The sequence below is a fragment of the Mus caroli genome, chromosome 9, assembly GCF_900094665.2.
Source record: "Mus caroli chromosome 9, CAROLI_EIJ_v1.1, whole genome shotgun sequence".
NCBI classification, from domain to species: domain Eukaryota; kingdom Metazoa; phylum Chordata; class Mammalia; order Rodentia; family Muridae; genus Mus; species Mus caroli.
In genome coordinates this window covers 60,384,327-60,409,899 of record NC_034578.1, presented here as the reverse complement: position 1 = coordinate 60,409,899, position 25,573 = coordinate 60,384,327, and the positions used below count along the sequence as shown (strand labels likewise).

Sequence of the window (25,573 nt, the reverse complement as noted above, 5' to 3'; positions counted from 1 at the left end):
AGCTCATAGGAAGCCCTCAGCCAGTCCACATGTCCCACCAGGAAGTGTTCTTGCTATGTAGCACAAGTTGACTTAAGTAGACCAGGCTAGCCTTGAACTTTTGGCTAGTCTCCTGCCTCTGCAACTTGAGTTACTAACTTAAGAGCTGTGCCTTATTAATAACAAGCTGTGTGAGAGCAGAGGCCTGAAAGGACTGAGAACAAGCACATGAGGGCCTAAAGCCTGTGCAGTGAAAAAAACTGAGGAGGCAGGAATGAGGGCACACTGTATTCCAGAGACAAAAGCAGAGCAGACAGAGAGGAAGGGAACTGAGAAAACCAGGTGAGCAAGTGTGCCGTGCAAAACAAATCAGAACTCATCAGAGAACCAGTTTTAACTGAGCCGTTGCAATGCAAGACAGCCATCTGTGTTTGAGAGTGTCTTTCTCCTAGGAAGAAAAACACTAATCTCTTCTCTAAGTGGCATGTGGTAATATTTTTGTCCTCATAGTTTGAATTTTTATAATACATAGATTGTTTTTTAACAAGAGTTCAGATGTTGTGGCACATGCCCTTAGTCCTGGCACTCAGGATACAGAAGAAGGCAAGTATCTGTGAGTTCAAGGCCAGTCTGGTCTACAGAGGGAGCTTCAGGCCAGAGCTACAAAAAAGAGAAAGGAGAGAGAGAAAAACTGTCAGACTCATTTCTGAGACTACAGTCACTTTCTTTGCCACACCTGTTAAGGTAATGAGTAAACATATTCATGAAGCCAGACTAGAGCATAATTGTCTGGACTATTTTCAAAACATTTAACATTAATAGCCACATAAAGCCTCTTTAAAAAGTAAGCTTCAGGACTGGAGAGATGGCTCAGTGGTTAAGAGCTCTGTCTGCTCTTCCAAAAGACCCAGGTTCAATTCCTAGCACCCACGTGGCAGTTTGCAATGGTCTGTAACTCCAGTTCCAAGGGTTCTAACATCCTCACACCATTGCATATAAAATAAATAAGAAGTAAGCTGCAGGTGGCATGGTGGCACATGCCTTTATTTAATCCCAGCACTCAGAAGACAGAGGCAGACAGGTCTCTGAGTTTGAGGCGAGCCTGGTCTACAGAGCAAGTTCTAGGATAATCAGGGCTGCACAGAGGAATCTTGAAGGGGGAAGAAAGGGAAGGAAGGAGGGTAAGTAACCTGCTCAGCCAGGTAACATGGCCACACCTATCATCCCATCATGAGGGAGCAGGAGGCAGGGGCATCACCTGATTGGGCCACCTCAGGGTCTTGCCATCAAAACTAGAGAAGAAAGGGAGGCAGGGAGGCAAAAACAAGCTCTCTAGACTAGCATCCTGTGTGCGCCGTGTTCTGAGCAGGCAGCACAAGCTGCAGAACCTTACCCAAAATTGACTCCACCTCCTGCCAAAACCACAAAACAAAGCCACACCAAGGGAGTTGTCTCAGGTGGGATCCAGCTAGGCCTGGGTCTCCTGGCTTAGCCCCGTGTAGTCAGTCTGTGAGCCTGGTCTGAAGAGTGACAGGTAGCTCTAGTTCCCTGAAGCAGCTCTGTCCATTTTTATAATCATGGAAAACTTGGCATTTGGTATGATTCACTCAGCTTCAGATATTTCTCCTTTTTAAATTTATTATTGTTTTGTTTTTTGAGACAGGATCTTAATGTGTATCTCTAGCTAGCCTGGAACTTGCTTTATAAAGCATGTTCTTCAAACTAGCTAGAGTCCTCCTGCCTCTGTGTTCCCCCGAGGCCTTCACCCCACACACTCTCGGTGCTAGCAGCCTGACTTACTTCCTCCTTTTTAAAAAGTGTGAGCAGAGGTTCTTCCTTGGTGAGCTTGGTTTGCCCTTGCAGCTGCGGGAGAGCATCCTTGTTTATGAGGGTACCCATTCTCAGACCGTGGAGGCTGCGAGAGAGTGGCTCTGAAGCTTCCTTTGTTCCTCCCACCCTTTCCTTAGCTCTTCTGGGGGAAAAGAACATGGCACTGTTTCTGACACCCATCCCCCACTCCTGCTCACCTTTCTATAATTATGTCTTAACTTGATATTTTTATACTCTGTGACTTTTTGATCTAACTTTTTTTATAACTTGCTGGAGTGGGGGAAAAGCTGCTGAAGTGACTTTTGCAGATGATGGAGAGACTGCTCCAGTCCTTTGCAAGGTCTGTGAAGGATCCAGCTGTCTCAGATAGCCATGCCTGAATATGCATTTTCCAGGGTCAGCAGCAACTGAATGAATATGGAACTGGCATGCAGAGCTAGTGGTTTCACTGAATGCAGCAGTGTGGAGCTGGCTTTGTGCTCTGTATTCAGCAGCCCCGAGGTTAACAGAGCAGGACAGGTTAAGGTCTTGCAATTCCAGATAAGCATTTTATCATTTTTGATGCATTTCAGGCTAATTGAAATATTTTTTTCCAGCAGTACACACCCATGTCACCTCACCTAAAGACACAGACACACCAAATTTGGAGTTTTAAAAAACACAGAATCAACAGTCTTGATATAAAACAATAAAGAAATAAGAAAGTATTAGCGTCTGACGCCTCCCTGCAGATGCTTGAAGGATTAGTGCTGGGGCAGCAGCAAGCTGTTGATTTACATTCATTGAGGCAAATCTTCCAAAGCTAAAAGCAAAACCAAAAAAAATCTTTAAAAGTTGCATAGTATTGTTTAATATACTTTTCTTTTTTCATTTTTTGATTTTTGTTTGTTTGTTTGTTTTTCAAGACAGAGTTTTCTCTGTTTAGCCCCAGCTGTCCTGGGATTCACTCTGTAGACCAAGCTAAGCCACCAAACTTAAGAGATCCACCTACCTCTACCTCCTGAGTGCTGGGACTAAAGGTGTGAGCTACTATGCCCAGGTCAATATACTTTTCTAATAGATAAATCCCAATAGTATTTCCACTCGACAATGGATGGCCACTTGTCCCAGAAGAAATTCTTCATAAAAGAGACCAGCATGAGTGTAGATCCAATACAGTTATTTTTGTGCATTTCAGGCCCTGTGACCATCCCTGGTGCCTGTTGTAAGCAAAATTGCAAAATCCTGCCTCCATGGAGCCCATGGTTTGAAGAAGGGTGCTGGGCAGTTGTAATGTCTCAGACAGAAGTCCTTGGATGATGTGAGGAGTTGGTGGCATGGGGTGGTGACCTCCTGAGTAGAAACCGGAAGGGACGTGAGGAAACCAGTCTTCTGTGACTTGTGTCCCACAAGACTGACAACTCAGGCGACTGCTGTAGCTCAACTCAGAGACACCCAGTGGCAAGATCCACTGCTCCTAGAATCCTCTCCCTCCTCAATCCAGGACTTAGGGACAGCTTTAAAACCCTGTCCTCAATCCTGCAGACTATCTTATATACTTCAGCTCTGAACTTGAAAGTGACTTTGACATGTCACCTATCTCCCACACCTATTTAAGAAGTTCTTTTACATCCCTTATCCTTTACTTAGGAACTAAGAGTGTTGTTTTTTAACTAAGGAAGAAAGATTGCAGAACTTGGTGGCTCGTGCCCCTTACCACTGAGAAAGCTACTCTAGAGGTGGCATGTACCCACCAGTGCCACATGCAACTTATGCTGAGCAGCCCAGAATTGAGCCTCTCCTCTTTAGAACTACTGACATTCCTCTGCTCGATGATGTTCTAACCAGAAGGGTGGCACACAGCTCTTCACCTGCACAGGTAACTAAGCAAGCCTCTGGTACTTGTGACCCTCCGTAAGCTTCTGCCTGAGTGATGAGAAATGATGAGAAGTTAGTGAGCAGACCTTTCAAAGGTGGCTCTACTTTGTAAGTATCAAACCTCCCATTCTGTGAGGAAGCTGAGATCCGGAGAGAATGAAGGACCTTTGCAGAAGGTTAAATGGCTGTCCCAGGCTGCGTAGAGCAGCCAGCTCCTGTCGCTCAGATGAGGTGGGCTGCTTTTGTTACAAGAGTTACAAGAGGGACAGTGAGTGAGCAGGTCATCATGTAAAGACCAAGGCGGGCTGGCTGTGCTCCTCAGCAAGGCTCTTTCCCAGCTCCATCTTGACAGTGCCCTCATGGTGGGTCTGACTTACAGAACTTTGCAAGGTGCCTGTTCTCTCCCAGAAACCAAGGGCTAGTTCGTTTTATTCAGAAATTAATCTGGCCGATGATATATGACAGGTACTAGGAAGTGTGTGGGTAACAGTACAGTGTGCCCATCTGGCCAGTGTCGCATTGGTACCAGAACCCACCCCTGGGAGCTCCTGGTCAAAAGCTGTGCTGATGACAGGGAAGGCTGCCCTCAAAGCCCGGGAGAACCTTGCATTTATCTGTTACTGATTAATAAGCCACTCGAAATTAGTCCTTAAAATAACAAGCATTTCTTCCCTCAGGATCCTGTGAGTCAGGAGTCCTGCAGGGCTCAGCCATCCCCATCAGCAGGAAGCGCCTGTGGAGCTTGTTCTTGGGTGGGGCTTAAGGATGGGGGCTCCACACTGCTTCAGCAGCATGTGTGACCCCTGAGTGGAGAACAGGGGAACCCAGGCATAGCTCTTTTGGTGTTCTCGCTCCACAGGCGCTCTCCTCCTCTGCCTCTTCATGGCTAGCTTCCTTGTGGCTTGTGTTGTGAACTGGTAAAAAAAAAAAAAAAAAAAAAAAAAAAAAAAAAAAAACTGTGGGACTATTAAGTTCCAGACTCAGAAATGGGACAAAATGGATTCTGCCATGTGTTGCTGAAACAACCTAGGCTCCTGATAAGGAAGCACCAAGGTCAGTCTTTAAAAGCATCCTGGTTAGGGATTGTGTGAAGTCCATCTTGGAAACATAGTACACTACAGATTTCTGGAAGAAATGGTGTTAAGCTGAGTCTTGATGAATGGGGTGGCTACAGCAGGCACCATCCAGCGGAGCAGCAGCACACACCAAGCCAAGGGTGTTCAGTATCATCCCATTTTGACTCCCTGACCTTGAGCTAGGAATAGAAATGAAGATTCGCTTGAGCTCAGTAGACTAAACGCCAGCCCTGGTGTTTTCTCAAGTATCCTCAGCTGCTTGACTCCAGAGACCAGTTTAGAGTTAGGAGCCCATGGGAGTTATCCTCTAAGAGATGTGGCATGGTTGAAGCTACCTGTTGTCAGAGGACAGGTCAGCATTACACCCACCTTAAAGGGATGTCATTTTTTAATTCTTACAAGGCTGCTAGTGAGATGGGTTTCCATTTTTAAGTCTTTAATAAGAAATAATCTGTCTGAATTAATTAAAATGCTTAGATATATGAAAGTGGTAGCTACTGGTCATTCTAGGTAGAGATGTGTTAGATCAGAGGGCTCTGTCTATTAAGACGTCAGACTGTGGTGCTGAAGAGCATGGGGTATGGCCATTTTGGCATGTTAGCCAAGCAACCAAACCATGCTCTTCTAGGCTGACCAGACAGGTGAAGGTGTCTCCAACCCCATTTAGCATAAACACCTAATGCCTGTTGTTGGCTGTAATCAAATTTCTGGTGTTGTGGAGAACATAAAAAGCTCTTGACTTAGTGTTCACTCTACACAGGGCTAAAATCCTCTAAGTATTAGAGATACAGGGAGATGTTGAATACTGGCCATTATCAGGTAGGCTTTGGTAAAACTAAGAGTATGAATTTGTCTGCACAGTTGTGGATAGAGTCTTCTGGGGCAGACGCCCCACAGAGGAGGAAGAACAAGGGGATATGTGGGAGCTGTGTCCTGAAAGGCAGGCAGATTCCATTTGTCATCTGTCACACCGGCTAAGGTTCCAGATAGGAGCCACCCTTGCTACTGCAGCTAGGGCTGTGCAATCATTTGAAGAACAATGCTTTTTCTATTACAAACGTGAAGTGGTTGCTTTCATCTGTCCTAACTTAACTTTACATCTTTCTAATTCAAAATCTCACACCAAGTCTCCTCTAATGCACGGACTGCCATCAAAGGAGACCTTTTTGCAGTTGTTTGTAAGTGACTTTTAGAGATTTCGTTATATGCCAGATATTTTAATTAGCATTTCCTGAGCAGTGCCACTGATGAAAATCAACATAGAACAATTAGAATGTCTGCAAGGGCACAAAAGTGGGCTTTTAAATAGGCTTTTTTCCCTCTTCTTTTTTTTTTATTAAGTTTAACAATTAGAAACCTCATATTTACTGTGGCCTAGTTGAAATTAATATATTACCTTTAAACACAGTATTCATTCCAAAAGTTGTTCAGCCAGGTCTCTGTTTAATGTAGTGCAGATAGACAGATAAGTGTACGAGTGGCACACTCAAGTATACACACACACACACACAGAGACAAAAAAAATGATGCAAATAAAATAGCATTATGGGAGGAGAAGAAGAAGGCAGCTTGCATTTCAGGTCAGCAGGGTTAAGAAGTCCAAGAAACCTTTAAATATTCAAAACAGTTGTATTCAGCCTAGAATCTACTTTTTATCATCCTCGCTGGCCCTTCAGGATGAAGGAAAAACACTGTCCAGCTCTGGGAGTAGTTTGCTGGCAGGAGAATTAGGAGAAAGGTACTGACGCCTGAGGGGTGGGTCATGAATTAGTAATTGCTCTGTGGCGGATGAGCCCGTCAGAAGAGTTGAAAATGAGGAAGTTGCCTCACAGAGCACTATCAATCACTCAGTGACCATAACTTCCAGTAATTAGTGTATTTTATGGGCTTTTGCTTCAGTGGCTCGAAAGCCCATATGCTGCACTCACAGCTAAACTTTGCCGGAGTAATATTCCAGGATGATTTATCCCCTTGCTGCACTGGGAGATAACCCTATATTAGGTGAAGATTGTGAACTAAGCTGCAATAAAGTGTAAGTTTAGGTACAGTTTGCCCAGGTTGAGACCTCAATGTATCATGCTTTTGAGCATTCATGGTCGGGCCGGAGCAAGCAATCATTTCTAACAGTGAAACAAATAAAGCAATTAAAGGACCAGCATTAGGATATTGTGTTTGTGAATTACTGTTGCCCTCTCCCCATTTAAGTGTCCACTGTAATAAGCCCATTTCTAATTAGAAAAACAGCAATGCTGTATTAGAATCATTTATTTGTAATGCTGTCTTCCCTCCATGATTACTGGTAATCTGGGGTAGAATGCAGGACCCTGTGAGTGGTGGGGAAGTGCTTGATTTATCCTTTCGTGCTACTGTGCTTGGGCTCCTTAAGTTACAATAAATCCACTCCCGATCTGTGGGGTCTGGCGAAGATGAGGGTTTCCTTTAGAAATGCTGGCACATGTTAAGGAGCAAGCCTGGCGGGAACCTCCCAGTTAGGCTTTCTACACAAAGAGGGGGAAAATGTTATTTACCAGCTCTCAGGGGCACTTGGCACTCCTCGCGCCGGCGTAATGAGTTATTTGCTGAGGTTCACCCAGTGCACCGGAAGTCCCCAGGGGCCTTCACAGACAGGGTTCCCTACCATTGCCAAAACATCTGTAGAGCCCAGCATTCTAATAATTTAACAAGCTTTGCCACCAACTTACAGTATGACCTTGGGCAAATTAATTAAGCTTCTGGTGCCTCCATTGGGCAATAATTCTGTTTGTGTTAAAGCAATCCTTGGAGTTTGTAGGAAAGCGTTATGTCAAGATAAGTATAAATTGACTAAGGAGAGAGACAGACTCGGCTGTACCGTACTCTCTGCAGATGAGACACCTCTGTGCAGCTTCTACGGATCTGTTCCTGAGCTTTCCTGAGATAGATGCTAGTGAGAAGCTAGTCTCACCAGGCTTAGATGAGGAGGTGTGTAGTGTGACACCTTCATTACATTTATTATCCCATCTTTAATTTCCAATGCATTATCACATCATATGAGTTAAACAATAATAGTAAAACAAACTAATTGTCTTTAATTAAAGTGAATTAGGTTTTGATTTCAATATATTTGATGTAGCGAGAAGTGAGGATGTGGAGGGTCCCAAAGGTTATTAGGGCAGATTTCTGTGGGGCCTGATGGTGTTAGTAATAACACTCTTCTCATGGTTCTAGACACGAACAGATATGTCATTTCATCAGTCTCTGTTACTCGCACTTATGCCCCTCCACAGGGGTCGCAGATTCCACAAGTTAGCAGCTAATGGCGTTATACATTAAAAATTGAAGCTTCCCTCACTCCAAGGCCTTGCAAGGCTTTGTTCTTAAGCCCTAGACACTTTGGAGTGCAGCTGCAAACTATAGGCAGAAGATTAAATTAATTTGTAACTCTTTTTTTTTTTTTGTCCTGCATTACTAAATCCTCCACATTTAATTGAAACCCTACTTCAAGACGCTGTGTGTTTCTGCATTCTTTGTTGTTAGTTTAACCTCTGAAGCTCTTTAACACTGGCAAATTGCTGTTATATCCTTTGGATTGGCTTGAAACCATTCCATAAGCGGACAATGAAATTGATACATGGGAAGAAATATCAGATCTTAGGGTGGGTTTTAAAGTGTTTAATATTTATTGTGGGTCTTCTCCAGCATAGTTTGAGGTGATTTAAGCTCGATCTTTAGGCCTGAGCAAATTGGTCTTGGGATGAAAACTCACCTAGGGAATTTTATGTCATTCAGTAGTTAAGTCTATTTTGTTTTTTTTTTTAAGTTTCCCTTGTCTGAATGCACCAAGTGGCTGTTGAGTTTCTATGAAATGGAAGCTTAACTGCAGCACACAATCTAAATGCAAAATCCTTAGATGAAAGTTTAATTGTGTAAAATGCGCACAAGGTAATTAAGAACAAATTTTAGAACATTTCGGACTATAAAGTCTCCCTTCAGCTATATTGAAAATGCTTATTTTCAATTTGCAGTTATGCTAAGAAACATAGGATATGTCTAAATTAAGAATTTTTTTAAAAACCGAGTGCTTTTTAGTGCAAGTATAAACTTAAAGCTCATCTCATTGCTTTGCTGATGGCCTGAGTAGGAACCTTGATCTGAGTCTGCCCTCCCCTGCCGCTGCTACCTTGCCTCCTCTCTCTCTCTAGTTCCATGAGGTAATTTCCCTATCGTGTTGTTACTTTATAAATAAATATTTTCTACCCCAACTTTCAGTTAAAATACAAAAGGTTTCTATTATGTATTTGACAATGGTTCTAGTTCTCTCTCTCTCTCTCTCTTTCTGTCTGTCTGTCTCTCTCTCTCTCTGTGTGTGTGTGTGTGTGTGTGTGTGTGTGTGTGTGTGTGTGTGTGTGTGTTACACACACAGAGGCTCAAATACATTTATTATTTACAGTATAAAATCCAACATACTTCAGTGCTGTAACCTCAAGAACAATTCGTAGGTTATGGTTGGTCAAATCAAAGATCAATAAATGACTCTAAGGAACATTTCTAGTTTCACAGTGAAATGTTAGTGATTCCTGTTATTTCAATGTATTCCCAACTGTGACCACGTCCACAGTCTCTTTTTCCTGCCCTTTACACAAGAAATGTCCCACAACCTCTGTTGAGCAGTTTGTTAACTGTTTAGTGTTTGGAATTAAACTGCACTTGTTTATTTAACATTAAATAGAATGCTTTCCCTGCCTCCTGTCCACCTCCACCCCAGCCACGAACAGTAGACCTGTTCCGGGGCCTGCACAAAGTCACCGTCTCCTCCTGGGAGTGAAGGGATAAGAGAGTCTGTTGACGGATTGCTGGCGTGTCTTCATTTTTTTAGTACACTTTTTTTTAAAACCCTGGACTTAAGCTGCCTATATTTAAATGCTCCCCTTGTAAAGATGACAGAGCGAGTGGGCATCCCTATTGGCCAAGCCCTAATCTGTTTGCTTTGCTGCAATCCTTCTTTTCCTCCCCGTTACTTTCACTGTTAACCTATTTATAAATCTAAATCTACACACAAAGGTCATTGGTTGGCTGAACTTAAACCATTTTACTCAGTAAATTTAATTAAGAAAATACAGTGCAACTCATAAGCAAATGAGTTTTTTCCTAGTTTTAAACCAAACCACCCTCTTGAGTGCTGATTGCCTTGCCCGACCCCTGGTGATACAGAAACAGGCAAAATTAAAAAGGACATTAAAGCTTCATTAAATCTGAAACACATTTAGTACAGTGACATATCTGCAGGCCATTTCAGAGAAGATTACACACTCTCTTTTGTAAGTTTCCTAATTTATAATACCTTGACAATAAAAACTGGGGAAATGCACGTTGATTAATAGGCCAGTAGGGTAAGAGCGGCGAGCAGTGCTGGCCCAGCCTTCTGAAAGGCCCACAGCATCTGCACTCCCTCCCATAAGGGTTCAGTGTTTGTTTGGACTTCTGTGAAGAAGTTCCTCGTGCAGCCATGTCTGCTCAGGGTAACATTTCTATTTCCAACTGACAGCTTGATGAAGGGGTTCTGGGCCTACCCTTGTGATTGAACCCACTTTGTCATAAGACAAGTGCTGGGACGTCAACAGCTCTGGGGCTACATTTGACTGAAGGGTAAGGACTTAGATGAAAGCAGAGTCCTTTGGAGGGGCCTTCCAACAACTGTCTTCAGTGCAGCAGGCACACCTGCTGGAGCTCACTAGCCACAGCAGCCCATTGGTGACACTCGGAAGAGAGAAAGTGACAATCTCGATACCATGGCAGTGGTACCTACCTGTTAACAGCAAAGGAGCCTTCTCTGCCATGTAAATCCAAAGAGGTCACACCTACAAAGTCAGACCAGCAGGACTGAGGTCCCAATGGATAGATGTCAAGAAAACATGAAACAAAGTTAGACCCAGGAATGCTGCTTTGCCCAAATCAGCCACTGCTGCCTGTTCCTAAGCAGATGGGACAAAAGGGCCACCACTGACCTGCCCACACTAAAATTTCTCTCTGGCCCCTGCATAGTAGTGTCTTAAATGAGTGACACCAGCCATCCTTGCTTCCCTGTCCCAGTTATGACAGAGGAGCCAGGTGCATGTATGCACACTGCAGATCAATGATGACTGGCCAGTCAGAGGCCTTGTACTAAGATGAGAGGGAGCCGATTCTCCCATTATTCTATTCTTGTTCATTATGCTTTCCTCGTATTTTATTTCTCTATGTTTGTTTTGTTTTGGAAAGAGCCTCACTGTGTGGCTTAGACTGATATGAAGTCAGGATCCTGCCGCCATAGCTTTCTAAAGTGCTGAGATTACAGATACACACCACCACACCTGTCTCGTTTCTTAATTCTTTAAAAGCTCCAAGAACCAGGAGTGTCAGCATCTGCTGGGTCACATAGATCGTGATAATATGTGTGGTAGTCAGGTTGTCTCTGCCAGTCAGTCATGTGGGCAGAAATCTTCCTCAGTCCCAGTGATGTGTTCAACATGTTTGTCCATGAATGTGCATACATTTCTCTGTAAGGGACTAAGCCACCATGTTTTGGGTTTGTTCTACCAGTTATTAGTCTCATAGCCATTTTAGATGAGAAATCCTTCTTGTGTTGTATCTTTACTCCAGATGAAATGTACACAGATCAGTGTGATGATAGGTACAGCTTTTGGTCACTCCTCAGTGCCTGTCAGGTCATTAGAGAATAGTACCCCCACCACTGCAGACCAGAGACTCCTGAGTCAGCCTGCACACTCACAAAAGTATAGTCACACCCTAGATTTTTCATATCTAAGACAAGCCTACAGCTTGTGTTGTGTGAAAGCAGAATGGGGGCAGCATAGCAGCACTTAGACAGCAGCCGGCCAGACAATTCCCTGCCGACGCAGGGAAGCATCCATCCTCCCTCCTCTGCCTCATTTGACCTGTTTTCTCATTTGAACATGGAAAGATTGAGGAAATCCATCAAATGAAATAACGATAGCTTCAGTTTATATCTTGAAAATCCATGTACTTATTAATGTCCATGAGATATGAATACAGTGTGGCACTTAACTAGATATTCTAACACACACAGAGGCACACACAGCACACACAAACATGCAAGTGAGTGTTCACCTTCTCCGAGGGCCACCACACAAACTCATATGGTTCATTATTATTACACTGCTGTTCAAATTGCCCTTAGAGCTTTGAAACCTCAATGCCTCTGTCTATCCCTTAGTAATCTTTGTAGGTATTCAGGTTTGAATATACATGGGCATTCAGGCATCAGGCTACATAGAAGTCACATGATCACCAAGCCAAGGGGTGTCATCTTAAATGTGAGCTGGGATTAGTTCTCATAAAGTACAAGAAGTGCTCTTTTGTTGCATGAAATGATTTTGAACACCATTTTGAAGTGTTTGAGAAACATCAGTGTCTTTGAAACAAGTACGCAGCTGCCAGGCTCCCAGAAGACAGTGCCAGGGTGCTGTGAGGAACACTGGATTGAGAAGCAGGTTTTGGGGACAGTCCCTAGATTTCTCTTGACTCACTGTGTGAGACTTCCTTGAGGGTTTGTATCTGCCCTAAAGGTCCATGTGCTCAGATGTGTTCGGGCTTCGCTGGTGCTATGCTTCTCCTTTGCAGGCAGGGACAGATACATATGGAGGGCTCAGAATGGAGGGTGGGCCATGCTGGCCCATGCAGGGAAGCTGTATGTTTCATGATTGCTTCCTTTGAATAGGGCCCTTATTCTCAGCACTCAGGAGACAGAGGCAGGCAGATTTGTGAGTTTGAGGCCAGCCTGGATAGCCAGGACTATGAACAAAGACCCTGTTGAAAGAGAGACAAGGGAGATGGAGGGGTCTGATCTTATCACATTGTATCAAGCCTATTCTTGTCTGAGTTGCTTAGTTGTAACACATGAGGTAACAGAAGTGTCTAGCCCAGAAACAAAGAGCAATATACAAATCAAAATAGGCATGGAGGGCTCACTCTCCCAGGTTCAGACTGAGGCCTGCAGTTCCACCCTGGCAGCCTTCCCTGGCCAGTTTTATCCTCACAACTGTACTAGTGGTGGCAGGGAAGCACGGAAAGGTAAGTGTGTGAAAATTATAGCGCAGGTTTCAGTGTCATAACACAGCCCACTCCAAAACCCTAGAGCTGTGCTCCAGAGCCAATTAGATGTTCCCGTATTACAAGAGAAAAGGCCACAGACTTGTATATCCCCGTCCTGAAGAAACTGTTACACACATACTTGTGAATAATTCCCCAGAGTTGAGAATACACCTAAGAGAAAGTATGTGGGAAAATACTCAGTTTATTAAAATGAAAATGTTTCTAATACAGATGAAATGTTACCTATTAAAATGTCCATTCTAAATACAGTTTATAATGTAATTACAGCAATAATTTAGTTTATGCATTAGAGATGTGGATGTTTTTTTACTTACTAGATGCAATTCTGAAATGTAGTCCTTGTCTGTCTTAAGGAGATCTGCCCTGCATGCAAATCTATAACTAGACAAATATTATTTTCTTTCCCAGCTTGCTCTTGGGAGGTTTCCATATCCTCAGGTAAGATTGTTCATTACTGCCGTTTGCCTCTGTGACATTCATTCCTATGTATGAAGGTACAGGAAGCGATTGTGAACGTGTGAGCCACAGATAAATAAATCTGCCCTGTTAAAATGAAAAGTAGTTTCTTAAAGGAGTCATTAGAAGTCTCTATTGGCTTTTTTCTTTTAAACTCTAGACAGTTTTCCCTTGTTAGAGGTTGACTGAAACCATCTTGCTCCTCTTTGTATGACATTTGAGGTGTCCCTTCTGCCAGCTCCATGTGCTCATATGGAGGTTGGCGGAGAGGCACACCCTTTCCTTCATACCCGTTATGAGCATTTTGGATTCAATTAAAATTATTCCAGTTAAAAGATGAAGCAAAGGGTGACGATAGCTAATGTGGGTCACTGTTCACCAGGGGCGCAGGCTCCGGCTTTCGTGTCCTGTGATTTTTGAATTCCTTTTTTGATTTTGTTCCTTCTTAGTCACAAATAATTCATTATCAAGTATTGCAAATCCTAAATTTTTATAAACCCTTCATGATTTTTACTAGAGAGGGATGCTAGCAGTTAAAACATAAAGCTATTTTGTGCCTTGAGAATGATTCCCTGCTGTTGGGGCAGCAAGGAAAATGTCCAGGGGGATGAAAAATGGACGGCTGACGGCTCTCTTCTGGTTGATGTGCACTGTTGGTCTGGCATCGTGGTCTGAACAGGCCAAAGTGCCTGCAGGCATGTCTGATTTAAAGGTGGTGTTGGTCTCTGCTCTTTAAGCATCTATTAACTTGCTATTATTATGCAAATAAGTGTTGTATTACACATACTAATTTATGCATGGTTAGATTATGCAGATGCATCACAAACATGGTTATTGAATAATAGGAGGGGGCGCCTTCTCTCTAACCATCTTTAGAAGCGGTTCCCAGCCTATTCTCCCAGTACCCATGTGGACACTTACAGAGCCTTCACACACTGAAATGTCTCTTCCAAAGCCCTTTCCCTGCACAGTTAAAAGTCACCAGGTAAGTGGAAGGGAAATCCTCCAAATGGTTAGGTTCAGGAGTGTTAGCCTCCTTCTTCTTTGAAACAAAGAGAAGTGTCTTTGCCTAAGCATAGTCTTTTTTCCTTTGAAAGGAAAATGTAGAACTTAGCCAGTTGGCACGTACTAGCACATAGTGGGATTCTAACATATACAGCCATGCCACTTAGCTGTATAGGTAGTCTGCTGGATTAAAATCACATTGTCAAGATTTATAGTCATTTGAATATTTATCTTGTTATGCCTCTTAGGTCTGTTAGTAATTTTAAACAATTCAATGTTTGACTAATACATATGATCCTGTAAAACTGTGGAAATGAACATGAGGCCCTTCATGACCTAACTTTTTTTTTTCTTTTTTGGTTTTTCGAGACAGGGTTTCTCTGTGTAGCCCTGGCTGTCCTGGAACTCACTCTGTAGACCAGGCTGGCCTCAAACTCAGAAATCCGCCTGCCTCTACCTCCCAAGTGCTGGGATTAAAGGCATGCGCCACCACTGCCTGGCATGACCTAACTCTTAAACTAGTCTTAATAGAACACTTAGAAGCCATTGATGGAGATCAAGAGCCAGCAGGATGGCCTGCCATGCAAGCCTGAGGGCCTGAGTATGATCCCTGGGACCTAAAGGGCATAATGGAGAAAACTGACTCCCCCACGTGACCTCTGACCTCTACACATGAGCCCCCTCCCCCCAATAATAAATAAGATATTGTTTAAATTTCAAAGATTGAAACTGTAGCCAGATCCATAAAGTCCCTACTATGCAGTACGAGTAGGCAGGGACACTGACTGAGTGTGTGGTCCTCGGTGTGTGGCCATGAAGACCACAGGCAGATTTAGGAACAGGCGGGTGTAGCTTTGCTGAATGACAAAGTATCCCTGTGTTTGATGAGTTGAATAAAAGTTGGAAAATGCTAATTGGGCAAACTACCTATTTAGCAGTGATAATTCCTTGAATTATGGTAGAATGCTATCATCAAAATGATACTTTTATTTCAAATAATACAAGCAGCCTTTATGCCCTCAGGTCCTTCCCCAGATCTCCCATCAGAAGTTTGAGTGATTCCCTACTGAAAGGCAGTGGCTTTTGGTGTGATTCACGTTTTCTCTACCTTTGTATTCTTGATGAAAGTGGGGGAAGGACCCTTTATAAATGCCTCCCATGGACTGGAGAGATGGTTCAGCATTGGGGAGGACTTGCTATTCTTGTAGAGGACCAGGGTTTGCTTCCCAGCACCCGTGTTGGGTAGTTCAGAACTGCCTGTAACTCCAGCTCCAGGGGATCCAATGCCCTCTTCTGGCCTCTGCAGGCACTTGTTTGCATGTGCTGCATATAAACTCAAACAAACACACACATACATATAAAAATCAATCACTCTACCAATCGGTGCTTTCCCTACAACTTTCTTCTTCCCTCAAATGAAACAGAAGGAAAAATGTTTGTTTCTGAGGTACTGCCGAGACTGGATCATGAGAGCACACCTTCACTGTGTCCTACACTACGCACTTAAACTGTGTGCTGTGAGACGGCCTCCTGTGTGGGCTAAGTAGTCACCATTACTGACCGCTAACTGCGGCCAATTTGATTCCCTTGACTCAGGTGGAATGGGTCAAATTGAGTCATGATGCTAGTCTTGGGTAGCATTGTATCATTAGTAGCATTGTATCAAACCACACCATGGCACCTAAAAAGCAGATATCCCTGCCTTTGACTTTCTTGAGTGACTGGAAGCTTAGTACTTTACCCAGCAGTCTTCTGTCCACCCTATTGAAGACTCTGCTATCCTGAGTATGGTCCTTGAACACTACGGTCATGTCATTTTTTAATTCCTGGGCTGGGGTTAGTGCCATGGAACTGCTGTTCTGAACCCAAAGTCAAATCAAGACACCAGACTGGCACTCTCTTCCTTAGAAACCAGTTGAGAACACACAGGCAAGTCAGAGGTTGGATCAAAAGACTCAGCTCTACCACAAATTCACTGGTCCTTCACTATTGCTTTCTAAGTTTCTTGAGACCTTGTCTTCCTTATCTCTGAGGGGAGAATCCTGCTGTGTGCCTTCTCTTTCTGGTTTGAGAGATTGTGCTGCTCAGATGAAATGGTAGATATAAAGTCACTTAGGAAAGTACAAGGCCCCAGTGTGTCCCCACCCCTGGCTCCGGTGCAAGGCTATGTTCAAATCCGCATTTACATCTTAGCAACCCTCAACCTGTCTGGAGCAGAGCGTGAGGCTGGAAGGAGCAGCAAGCTCCCAGACTTCCTTCACTCAGCCCAGTGTCAGTGCTGCTGACAGCATCTTTAGCAAGCCCTCCTCCAGCTGGTGACAGGGTGTATACAGGGTGAGGGTGCAGATGAGGAGGAAGGCGTGGGCATAATAGAGTCAGTCATCAGGGACAATGATTGTGAAGAGGCTGGGCTTCTTAGAGCTCACCCTTCTGTGTGAATGTCATTGTTTTGTGTAAGCAGGTGTTTGCTGTTTGGAAACACATGAAGAGATTCCTTTAGGCCTTAGAATAGCACAGCCTGCTTTGGATGCTGTGGACTCTAAGAAGAAAGGTTGGGCCCTCCATTACAGCAACATTCATTATTATAAGAAACCAGGGATGGGGATAGGATCCAGCTAGTAGAGTTCTGGCCTGACTTGCCCCAGCATCTGGGAGGTGGAGAGAGAAGGCTAAGACATTCAAGGATTATCATTGGCTATAAAGTGAGTTTGAGGCCAGCCTGGGATACATGAAACTGTCTCAAACAAACAAACAAAAGACTATGGTATGATGTCTTGAAGTCACTCAACAGCTTCCCTGCTCAGATCTCCTGAGCACTTTGTGTGACCAGTCCCAGGCCGTGCATCCCACCACAAGGAGCTGTTATTTCTAGCCTCACACCTTTCAGGCCCCATACCTCATCTCAAAGGGGAGTGGGAACAGTTGGTCTCAGGCTTGGAGGCACTTAAGCTCAGTGACTGGCTGTGTCACCTCAGCTTTGCCCTCCTCACATTCAGCTTCCCTGCCAGAGAAGACAGAAGGAATGAGCACTATTGGCAGGGCTGATGGAGGTGACAAGGCTGGTCCCCAGAGCCCTTTTGCTTTTCCTGTTCCTTGTTTAGTAGTCCAGGAGGATGCAGATGGCCTCAGAGCCCTCCCCCTGGTATGTGAGGTGCCTGTGGAGCATATTCCGTAAGGAGAGGACGAGTATCTGCTTTTTGCCACATCTTACAAAGCTAAGTCCATTGAACAATTCAGCTTTAATGGTAATCTGGAAAGATCTGTGGGTCCAGACAAGGACTGGAGCATGTATAGTCAGGCAGTCATGTAGATCCTAAGTCCGTTGACTTAAAAAAAACCGTGGCAGTAGCCAATGGTTTGTTTAATGACACCATAATTTGGGAGAAATGAAAATGATTGCCCACTAAACATTGTCATCCTCCATTCAAACTTTACAGCAAGGCCCTGTGCTTGCTAGGACAGTAGTGAAACCATTAAGGAGACTTCAGGGGCTGGCCCCACTAGGGCACGGGGGACTCAGGAGGCAAGATGCCTCAAGAAAGTGAAGCTAACTCCGATACAAATGTGCTTAAAGTACTTTTGCATATATAAAAACATTGTTCTTGTTTTGCCTACAATTCCTGATCTTGGTTAATAAATTACATCAAAATGACCCCGAGTTAAAAAGGGGGGGTCGGGTATCTGAGCAAATAGTGCCCCCGGTATTGTAAAGCTTTGAATGTTTTCACACCCCATTAATTTATTACTTCTCTTTCTTCATCTTTAAATTTCATTTTTTTTTTCAAAAATTCCGACTCCCCGCTGCTGCAGTGATTTCCATCTTGTTGTTAATTTCCCCTGCTCCATATGGAGCTCCAGACATTTCACCTGGAGGCTGTACTAGATTTTGCTGTAGTGATCCTACTTCCGGAGGCCAAAACTGTCATTTAGGGTTCCTGGTGCATCTGTCGGCGCCAGGCTTTTCACTGGCATGGGAGAGTGTGAATAACAAATTGGATGCACCTGAGATTCGGGTGATTAGTGTACGCTGTGAATCTCTGAGACTTGTAAGCAGCTAGCTCTGGGGGAGGGGCAGAGGGCCGGAGCTGAGGGTGGGTGGGTCTGTGCCCACACCTTGCATTCGGGGCTTGGCAAGTGCCGTGCCCACGTCGTCGGCAGCCCTGGTGCAGAGATAGTAACATATATTTCATCGTGCCTTGTCATTGATTAGAAAAGAGCCTTTAATTTCATTTCACCCCATGTTGTGATTAATTTGCATTCTTTGTCAGAAGTTAATGGAGTTTTTTATGGTTCACTCTGAAATCCTTGAAGACATCAGACTTGATCTGATGTTTATACAACCGCCAGCGGAATTTTTCCCTGTGATTGATGGCAAGCTTGATGTTATTCCAAACGGTTTTTTAAGCTGTTTTTAAGAATTATTTGAATAAAATGCAAGCAAGATATTGTTGTAACGATCAAGATTATCTGTTAAAAATCTGTTTCAAATAAAGAAGATGATAAGTAGAAAAGGGGATCAAAAAGAGAGAAGGATGGTGAATGGAGGCATTATTTATTACAATTATGTAAGAATGGCATAGAACAAATTAGTGCAGTGTGAAGAGATCACTTGTATTGGAAATTCTTTATCGTCGTCTGACCAAGTAGAATAAGTAAGTCCAAGTTTTAAAAGAACATCTAATCGTAGGCACTGATTAGAAGTCTCATTATCAATTGGCCAGTTCTCAAGTAGTCTCCAGCCTTGGCCATCAGTGTGCACACCGAGACCTACTGTCCTGGACCAGAGGAGACAGGGCTGTCCAGCCAGCCAAGTAATGATGTATCTCATCCCAATCAAGAGGAATTCTTCAACCTCAGTATAAGTTACACATAAGTAGATTATAGACAGTCCTTAGTAAAAGATGTTTCTAAGGGTATCACCACTGTCCTTTCCACAGACAGGACAGAAATAAAAACAGCTCATTGTCACAACCAAGATACACAGTTCTTGTGTGTAGGAGCAATGTGTGTTCACCCCATACATGGCCTGTCACAGTACAAGGGCAGTTGTCAGTGCGGTGTCATCTGAGCCCCTGCTACTAACCTGGGACATGTGTTTTGTCCATGCTTTTGGGTCCCTGGAGCCGTTGGTTTGCTTTAGAGACTTCACCATGGTGCAGCAATTCCGTCTTCTCCATGGTTGCTCTGGAGACCCACTCATAGGACAAAGGCTGAAAACAAATTTATATGCTGGACTTGAAAGTTAGCTACATAATTGGGTGGTTTTAATTGAAGTTTACTGCTTTCTGATCCTTGTCTTAGTGTGATCTAAGGTTCTTTTTATCATATGTAATCTATATTATTGACCAAGTTTACCCCGTTCTCATTTACATAGAAGTAGCTTGTCAAGGAGAAAATATTTTGAGTTGATTTAGAAACCTGCTGTTTGAACGTGTTGGGCTCCCCTTTCTTCCCTGTCACTGACAGCCTGGCTTGTCAACATTCCACTGTGTAGCAGGAAACTTCTTGGCAAGGTCTCGCTTTTACAGGAATGAAAATCCTGTGTTCTTAAAGCTGTTTACAACACTAGGGGCCAAAATACTAGAATTTTCTTCTGGGGTTTTTGAGACTTGGTCTTTCTGTATAGCACAGGCTGGCCTCAAGCTCCTGTCAATCCTCCTGCTTTACAGCCTCCCAAGTACTGGAATTAAGGCCTGCACTAGCATGTCCAGGCAAAATACTAGAGGTTTGTTTTTTCCTTACATTTAATGCTCTGTGTATTAAAAGCCTTTCACTGGCATATGGTTACTAATGCCAGCACTGAACATTTAATATTGTCTTACTGTCTATATTATATTTAGACTGTAGATATCATTTTCTTAATTATGTATCCACCTCCTAACTGTGATCATGCATAGAACTGCCAAAATCTAAAATGCTTGTCTTCTTTAAACAAATGTTTTTTGAATCGGCTTGGTTAGATATACATTTTGAACTTAAGGACTTGTAGTTTTCAGTTGGATCTCTTACCAAAAAAAAAAAAAGCAGTGGGTAGTCCCCCAAATATTCAATGTTCCCCTTTAACTGACAAAAGCTAGATATGTGCCATGTTTTTTACTTAAATTTCTGCCAACATTTTTATTCATTATCCTTACTAATTAAGATATAGTCACTTAAAATATACCAATATTCCAGGCCATAAAATCAGATGGATAGTCCGTAAAACCATAGAGCTAAACCTTAACTGATGGGGAGATGTCAACTGTACACATTAGCTTCTTCCCAAAACTAAGTTCCCCAAATATCCATCTCAGATGTACCCAGGGATACTTTATCGCCTACCCCTCTCCTAAAGGCAGGAGGTGTGTTCCTAATCTGTCCTTAAAATAGAGCAAAAATGGGGTCAGGTCAAAAAGCAAGGTGTGCTGTATGCACTTAAAATCCCCCTCCGCCCCCCCACTGGGGAGGCAGAGACGGATCCCTGAGGGTCTCTGGCCAGTCTACCTAGCTGGTTTCAAGCCAGCAAGAAACCCTGTCTCAAAAAGACAAGGAAGATGGGGCTGGTAAGGTGGCTTAACAGTTTAAAGTTCTGGCTGATCTTGCAGAAGACTGAATCCAATCCCAGCCCTGCCACAGTGGCTTACAGCATCTGTAACTCGAGTTTCAGAGAGCCAGTGCCCTCTTCTGACCTCCATGGGCACCAGGCATGCATGTGGCATGCATATATACATGCATATAGGCAAAGCCCATACACATAAAATAAAGATAAATAAACCTCTTAAATAAAATATAGCAGGGGCTGGTGAGATGGCTCAGTGGGTAAGAGCACCCGACTGCTCTTCCAAAGGTCCAGAGATCAAATCCCAGCAACCACATGGTGGCTCACAACCATCCGCAACGAGATCTAACTCCCTCTTCTGGTGTGTCTGAAGACAGCTACAGTGTACTTACATATAATTAATAAATAAATCTTTAAAAAATAAATAAATAAATAATAAAATATAGTTAAGCGAGAGAGAAAAGAGGAAAGGAAAGAAACAAAGTGTATATGACACCTAGGAAATGACACCTGAGATTGTTCGCTGGCTTCCATGGACATGCACACCCATGCATGTGCACACAGCAGAGAAGGAAGAGAACCTGTCCCCAGTGTTTAGGGAGCTTGGAAAGGTGGCATTTCCCCATTCTAGTCACTACTGCACTTGAGGCAGGTGGCTTAGCCAGCCAGGTGAAGAATGGCTTTCTTTTCTTTTAAATACCAACCTGAAGGGTTGGGCTATGGCTCCGTGGTAGAGCACTTGCCTAGCTTGAAGAAAGCCATAGGTTTGATCCCAGGCAAATGCCAACAGCAGATTGGCCCAGTTCTACAGCACCATCTAAACTAGATGCTTATCTGTCATTGAGGACCTACCCTGTGCCTGACATTTTGCAGAACTGAAGCAAAGGAAGTCCCAGTTACAACAGAGAGAAAAGCTGATTGGATAAAAAGGGCCTCCAGGTCCTGAGCCTTGACGGGGTTAGCTCACTTTAAAAAGCCAAGACAAAGGACTGAAGAGATGGCTCGGTTAAGAACTCCTACTTCTCTTGTAGAGCACAAGTGTTCAGTTCCCAATGCCCATATCGCATGGCTCACAACCGCCAGTAACTCCAGCTCCAGGGGACCCAAAGCCTCTGACCTCTGAGGTTGCCAGCACTCATGTGTGTGTGTCACTTAGTCTGGAAAGGTAGCTCAGCTGTTAAAGAATGTGCACTGCTCTTACAGAGGACCTAAGTTTGGATCCCAGAATCCACATCAGGTGGCTTATGCCCACCTGTAATTCCAGCTGCACTGGGATCCTACTCTTCTAGCCTCTGCAGGCACATTTATTTATTGAGATAGGGTCTCTCTATGTAGCCCTGGCTGGCCTGGAACTGACTATATGGGCCAAACTGGGTTTGAACGCACAGAGATCTGCCTAACTACTTCCCAAGTGCTAAGACTAATGTGCCACCTCAGTGGGCCTGTATACACATGATTTCTTAAATAATGAAAATAAATATTTATTTAAAAGAAGCCAAGAACAGCTGGACGTGGTGGTGCACACCTTTAATCCCAGCACTTGGGAGGCAGAGGCAGGCGGATTTCTGAGTTCAAGGCCAGCCTGGTCTACATAGTGAGTTCCAGGACAGTCAAGGATACACAGAGAAACCCTGTCTCGAAAAAAAAAAAAAAAAAAAAAAAAAAAAAGCCAAGAATGCTTCATAGAGTAGAAGATACTCGAGCTGGGGTAAGGAGACTGTAAGGATGGCAAGGCCCACTGTAAGCACTCAAGTCAAACGGAGCTGTGTTCACCAAGAGGTCTACTACCGTGGGGTGTGGATAGCCTCCTTCCAATAGTCTGATTGCAGAGTGTTACTGTGGTTGCTTTCATTTCCCTAGTTGAGCAAATTCCCTGGGTAAATTGTAATGCAAGACCTTAGGGGAGGAAGAAAAGGGAGAAAGGAGCAGGAGGAGTAGGGTGTGCATCAAGATGTAGTTGACCCCGCAATAGACCAGATACAGAAGCTTGACTCCAGGATATCCTGAGTCCCTTTGAGATGGCAGGGAGCCCGTCTAAGGTAGGAAGGATTTGTATTTCCAGACCTCTGCCCTGAGGGTACTTGCCACATGCCTGAAAGCTTCTCCCCAGTTTGTATGAGTTTGACCTGACACATTACAGGACAGTTTCTAGGCTGCTAGGAAGGAATTATCACAATTACATGAGCTAAGGCCTAAGAAGGCACTTTGAAACATGTACAGTGGTTAACAAGACCAAGGCAATGGTGGTATTATTTATACTTCCAGAAAGTACTTCAGGGATTTGCCTATATAGCTCTGAAAATATATGAGTGTGTCTCTTGCCAGATTGGACTGAAATGAATTACTTTTCTGGTCCCACCAGAGCCCTCCTGTCCAGTCCTTCTCTTTGGAGTTACAATTTATCATTCACAGTCGTAATTCACAGGCTTACATATAGAATCTAGTCATTTTTAGCCCAGGAACTGGGACCATGAGCTCTCAGGTTTAAATGATCAGCCCAGAAATTGGGGTGAAATGTTAAGCAGTGACCTCAGTGTCCTGCTCTGGCTCCCAGATGGCAACCTTGCCATCTTGTCTCCTCTTAGAATCCAGAGATTTCCACTCTCACCCTTTGGTAGTTGCCACCTCAAAAACTCCTAGAGTTTCAGAGGCAAGAAGACCTTAACTAGCTTTTTATTTTCTACAAGTGGGAATGGGAGCCATGGTAATTAAGTGACTTGCTGGGCTCCTGTCTTCAGTGGCATTTTCTATCTAGAGATCGTGGGGACATGGACTGTGATGAGGCACCCAGAGGTTTTGATCCCAAATAACCAGTCTTATTTTACACACCCAGCCACTCAAGTACTGCCTCCAACTGGTGTATCTACAGAGGTGGAAATAACTGTCCCAGGATGCCCCCTGCCTGCCAGGTAATTGCTGACTGGGCTAAGGATCCCTGGCGGGCAGCTGGTCTCAGCTGAGGCAGAGACATCAGCTTTTACTGTTCTCAGTTGTGCTCGCCATCATTCCACAGAGAGAACTTGGGGTAGATTTGGAGCTAGAAGCTCATTGGCATCCAAGTTAAAAGGGGGCAGACCTGGCCAAGCTTTGTTTGAATACAGATTACTTTTAAATGTTTAAAATAACAGTTCTGGATTAATGCCTGGGGTGTTGGAGAATCTTCTTCAACTAAAATGTTAATGATCCTAAGAACCCAACCCTCTTCAGTGCCAATAAAACAGATGAGAAAAATTCATTGAAAAAGCAACAAGTCTCTAAAGGAGCAAAGAGCTGCTGCGGTTGAGGACTGAGGGTGGCTGAAAGATGGCCAGGAACAAAGGCTCCTGGACACAACTGGGAGCCAAGACAGAAGGCATTTATACAGAGAACCGAGGTGTCAGCCCTGAAGGATTGTGGGAAACCAGGGCAGCCAATTGGAATCAACTGTGCTCTGTATTAGGCTGTACCTCAATGTCTGCACATTGACCATCAAGCAGCAGGATAGCCTGATGAGGGAAGCTGTGGCTCTCCAGGCACAGGGAGGAGGTGCATAGTCTAAAGTAAGAGATAAAGCTTGTTTTAGTCCTGAACAGAAATAGGTTGCAGCACTCCCCTGTGGACCAGAGGACACCCTCTCTACAGGGTTAGTTCCAGTTTGGGGAAAAAAAATGCCACAAGTAAAAACAACTTTCTGGCCAGATGTCTTCCTTCATCCCGTGTTCTGGGTAGCTCTGTGCTCTTCATTAGCTAGAAACTCTTTGGCAGAGAGATCTAGAGGCAGCAAATGATACCCACCTCCCTAGGTATCACTGTATGTCACCCTGGGAATGAGACTTCCACCCAAGCACAGGCAAGGCTATTCTAACCTCTGGTTCTGGCATTTCCTATTCGCTCTTTGAAAAAAGATCTTAGAACCCTATGGAACCCCTGGGAAAGCAACAAAACCACAGGAAGCTGTGGGCTTTTAAAAAATCTATTTATTATGTATATGGATGTTTTGCCAGCACATATGGCTGTGCACCATGTGCATGCCTGACGCTTGAGGAGAAAAGAGGAGGGTGTCAGATCCTTGGAACTGGGGTTGTAAGCAGCTCTGTGAGTGCTGGGAACCAAACCCTGGGTCCTCTGCAAGAGCAACAAGCGCTCTTAACTGCTAAGCCAGCTCCCCAGCCGTAGGCAGAGGAAAGCAAGCTCTGTGTTTAAGTCTTACCACTCCGCTCATTTCAGGGACCTTTAATAAGTGAGGCACCTTTAGGCGCCAGCAATTACTAACCTGCTGGCTTAGTCAGGGTTTCTGTTGCTGGGATGAACATAATGACCAGAAAGCAAGTTAGGAAGGAAAGGGTTTATTTCAGCTTACACTTCCAAAGTCGGGACAGGAACTCAAGCAGAGCAGGAACCTAAAGGCAGGAGCTGATGCAGAAGCCATGGAGAAGTGCTGCTGACTGGCTTGCTTCCCCTCGCCTGCTCCGCCTGCTTTCTTATAGAACCCAGGGGTGGCACCACCTACAATAGGCTGGGCCCTCCTGCATTGATCACCAACTGAGAACATGCTGTACAGCTGAATCTCATGGAGGCATTTCCCCTAACTGAGTCTCCTTTCTCTCTGATGGCTCTAGCTGTGTCAAGTTGACACACAACACCAGCCAGTACACCTGCCTTTTGGGTTCTAGAGTTACTTATAGTGTCTGGTATAGAGGACGACTTGATGAATATGAATGAAATCAGTGAAGTGATTATC

The 25,573-nt window shown here is 44.1% G+C and overlaps 1 protein-coding gene across 3 annotated transcripts in view; it reads left to right on the top strand.

The window, feature by feature from the left end:
• Nucleotides 1–25,573, top strand: part of Map2k5 (mitogen-activated protein kinase kinase 5) — a 219,138-nt gene that overhangs the window by 132,649 nt on the left and 60,916 nt on the right. For all 3 annotated transcript variants that reach the window (XM_029481666.1, XM_029481665.1, XM_021172645.1), the window contains one exon: nt 13,263–13,292. In XM_029481666.1, coding sequence (XP_029337526.1) covers nt 13,263–13,292 — 30 coding nt within the window. The remainder of the gene's footprint in view (nt 1–13,262; nt 13,293–25,573) is intronic.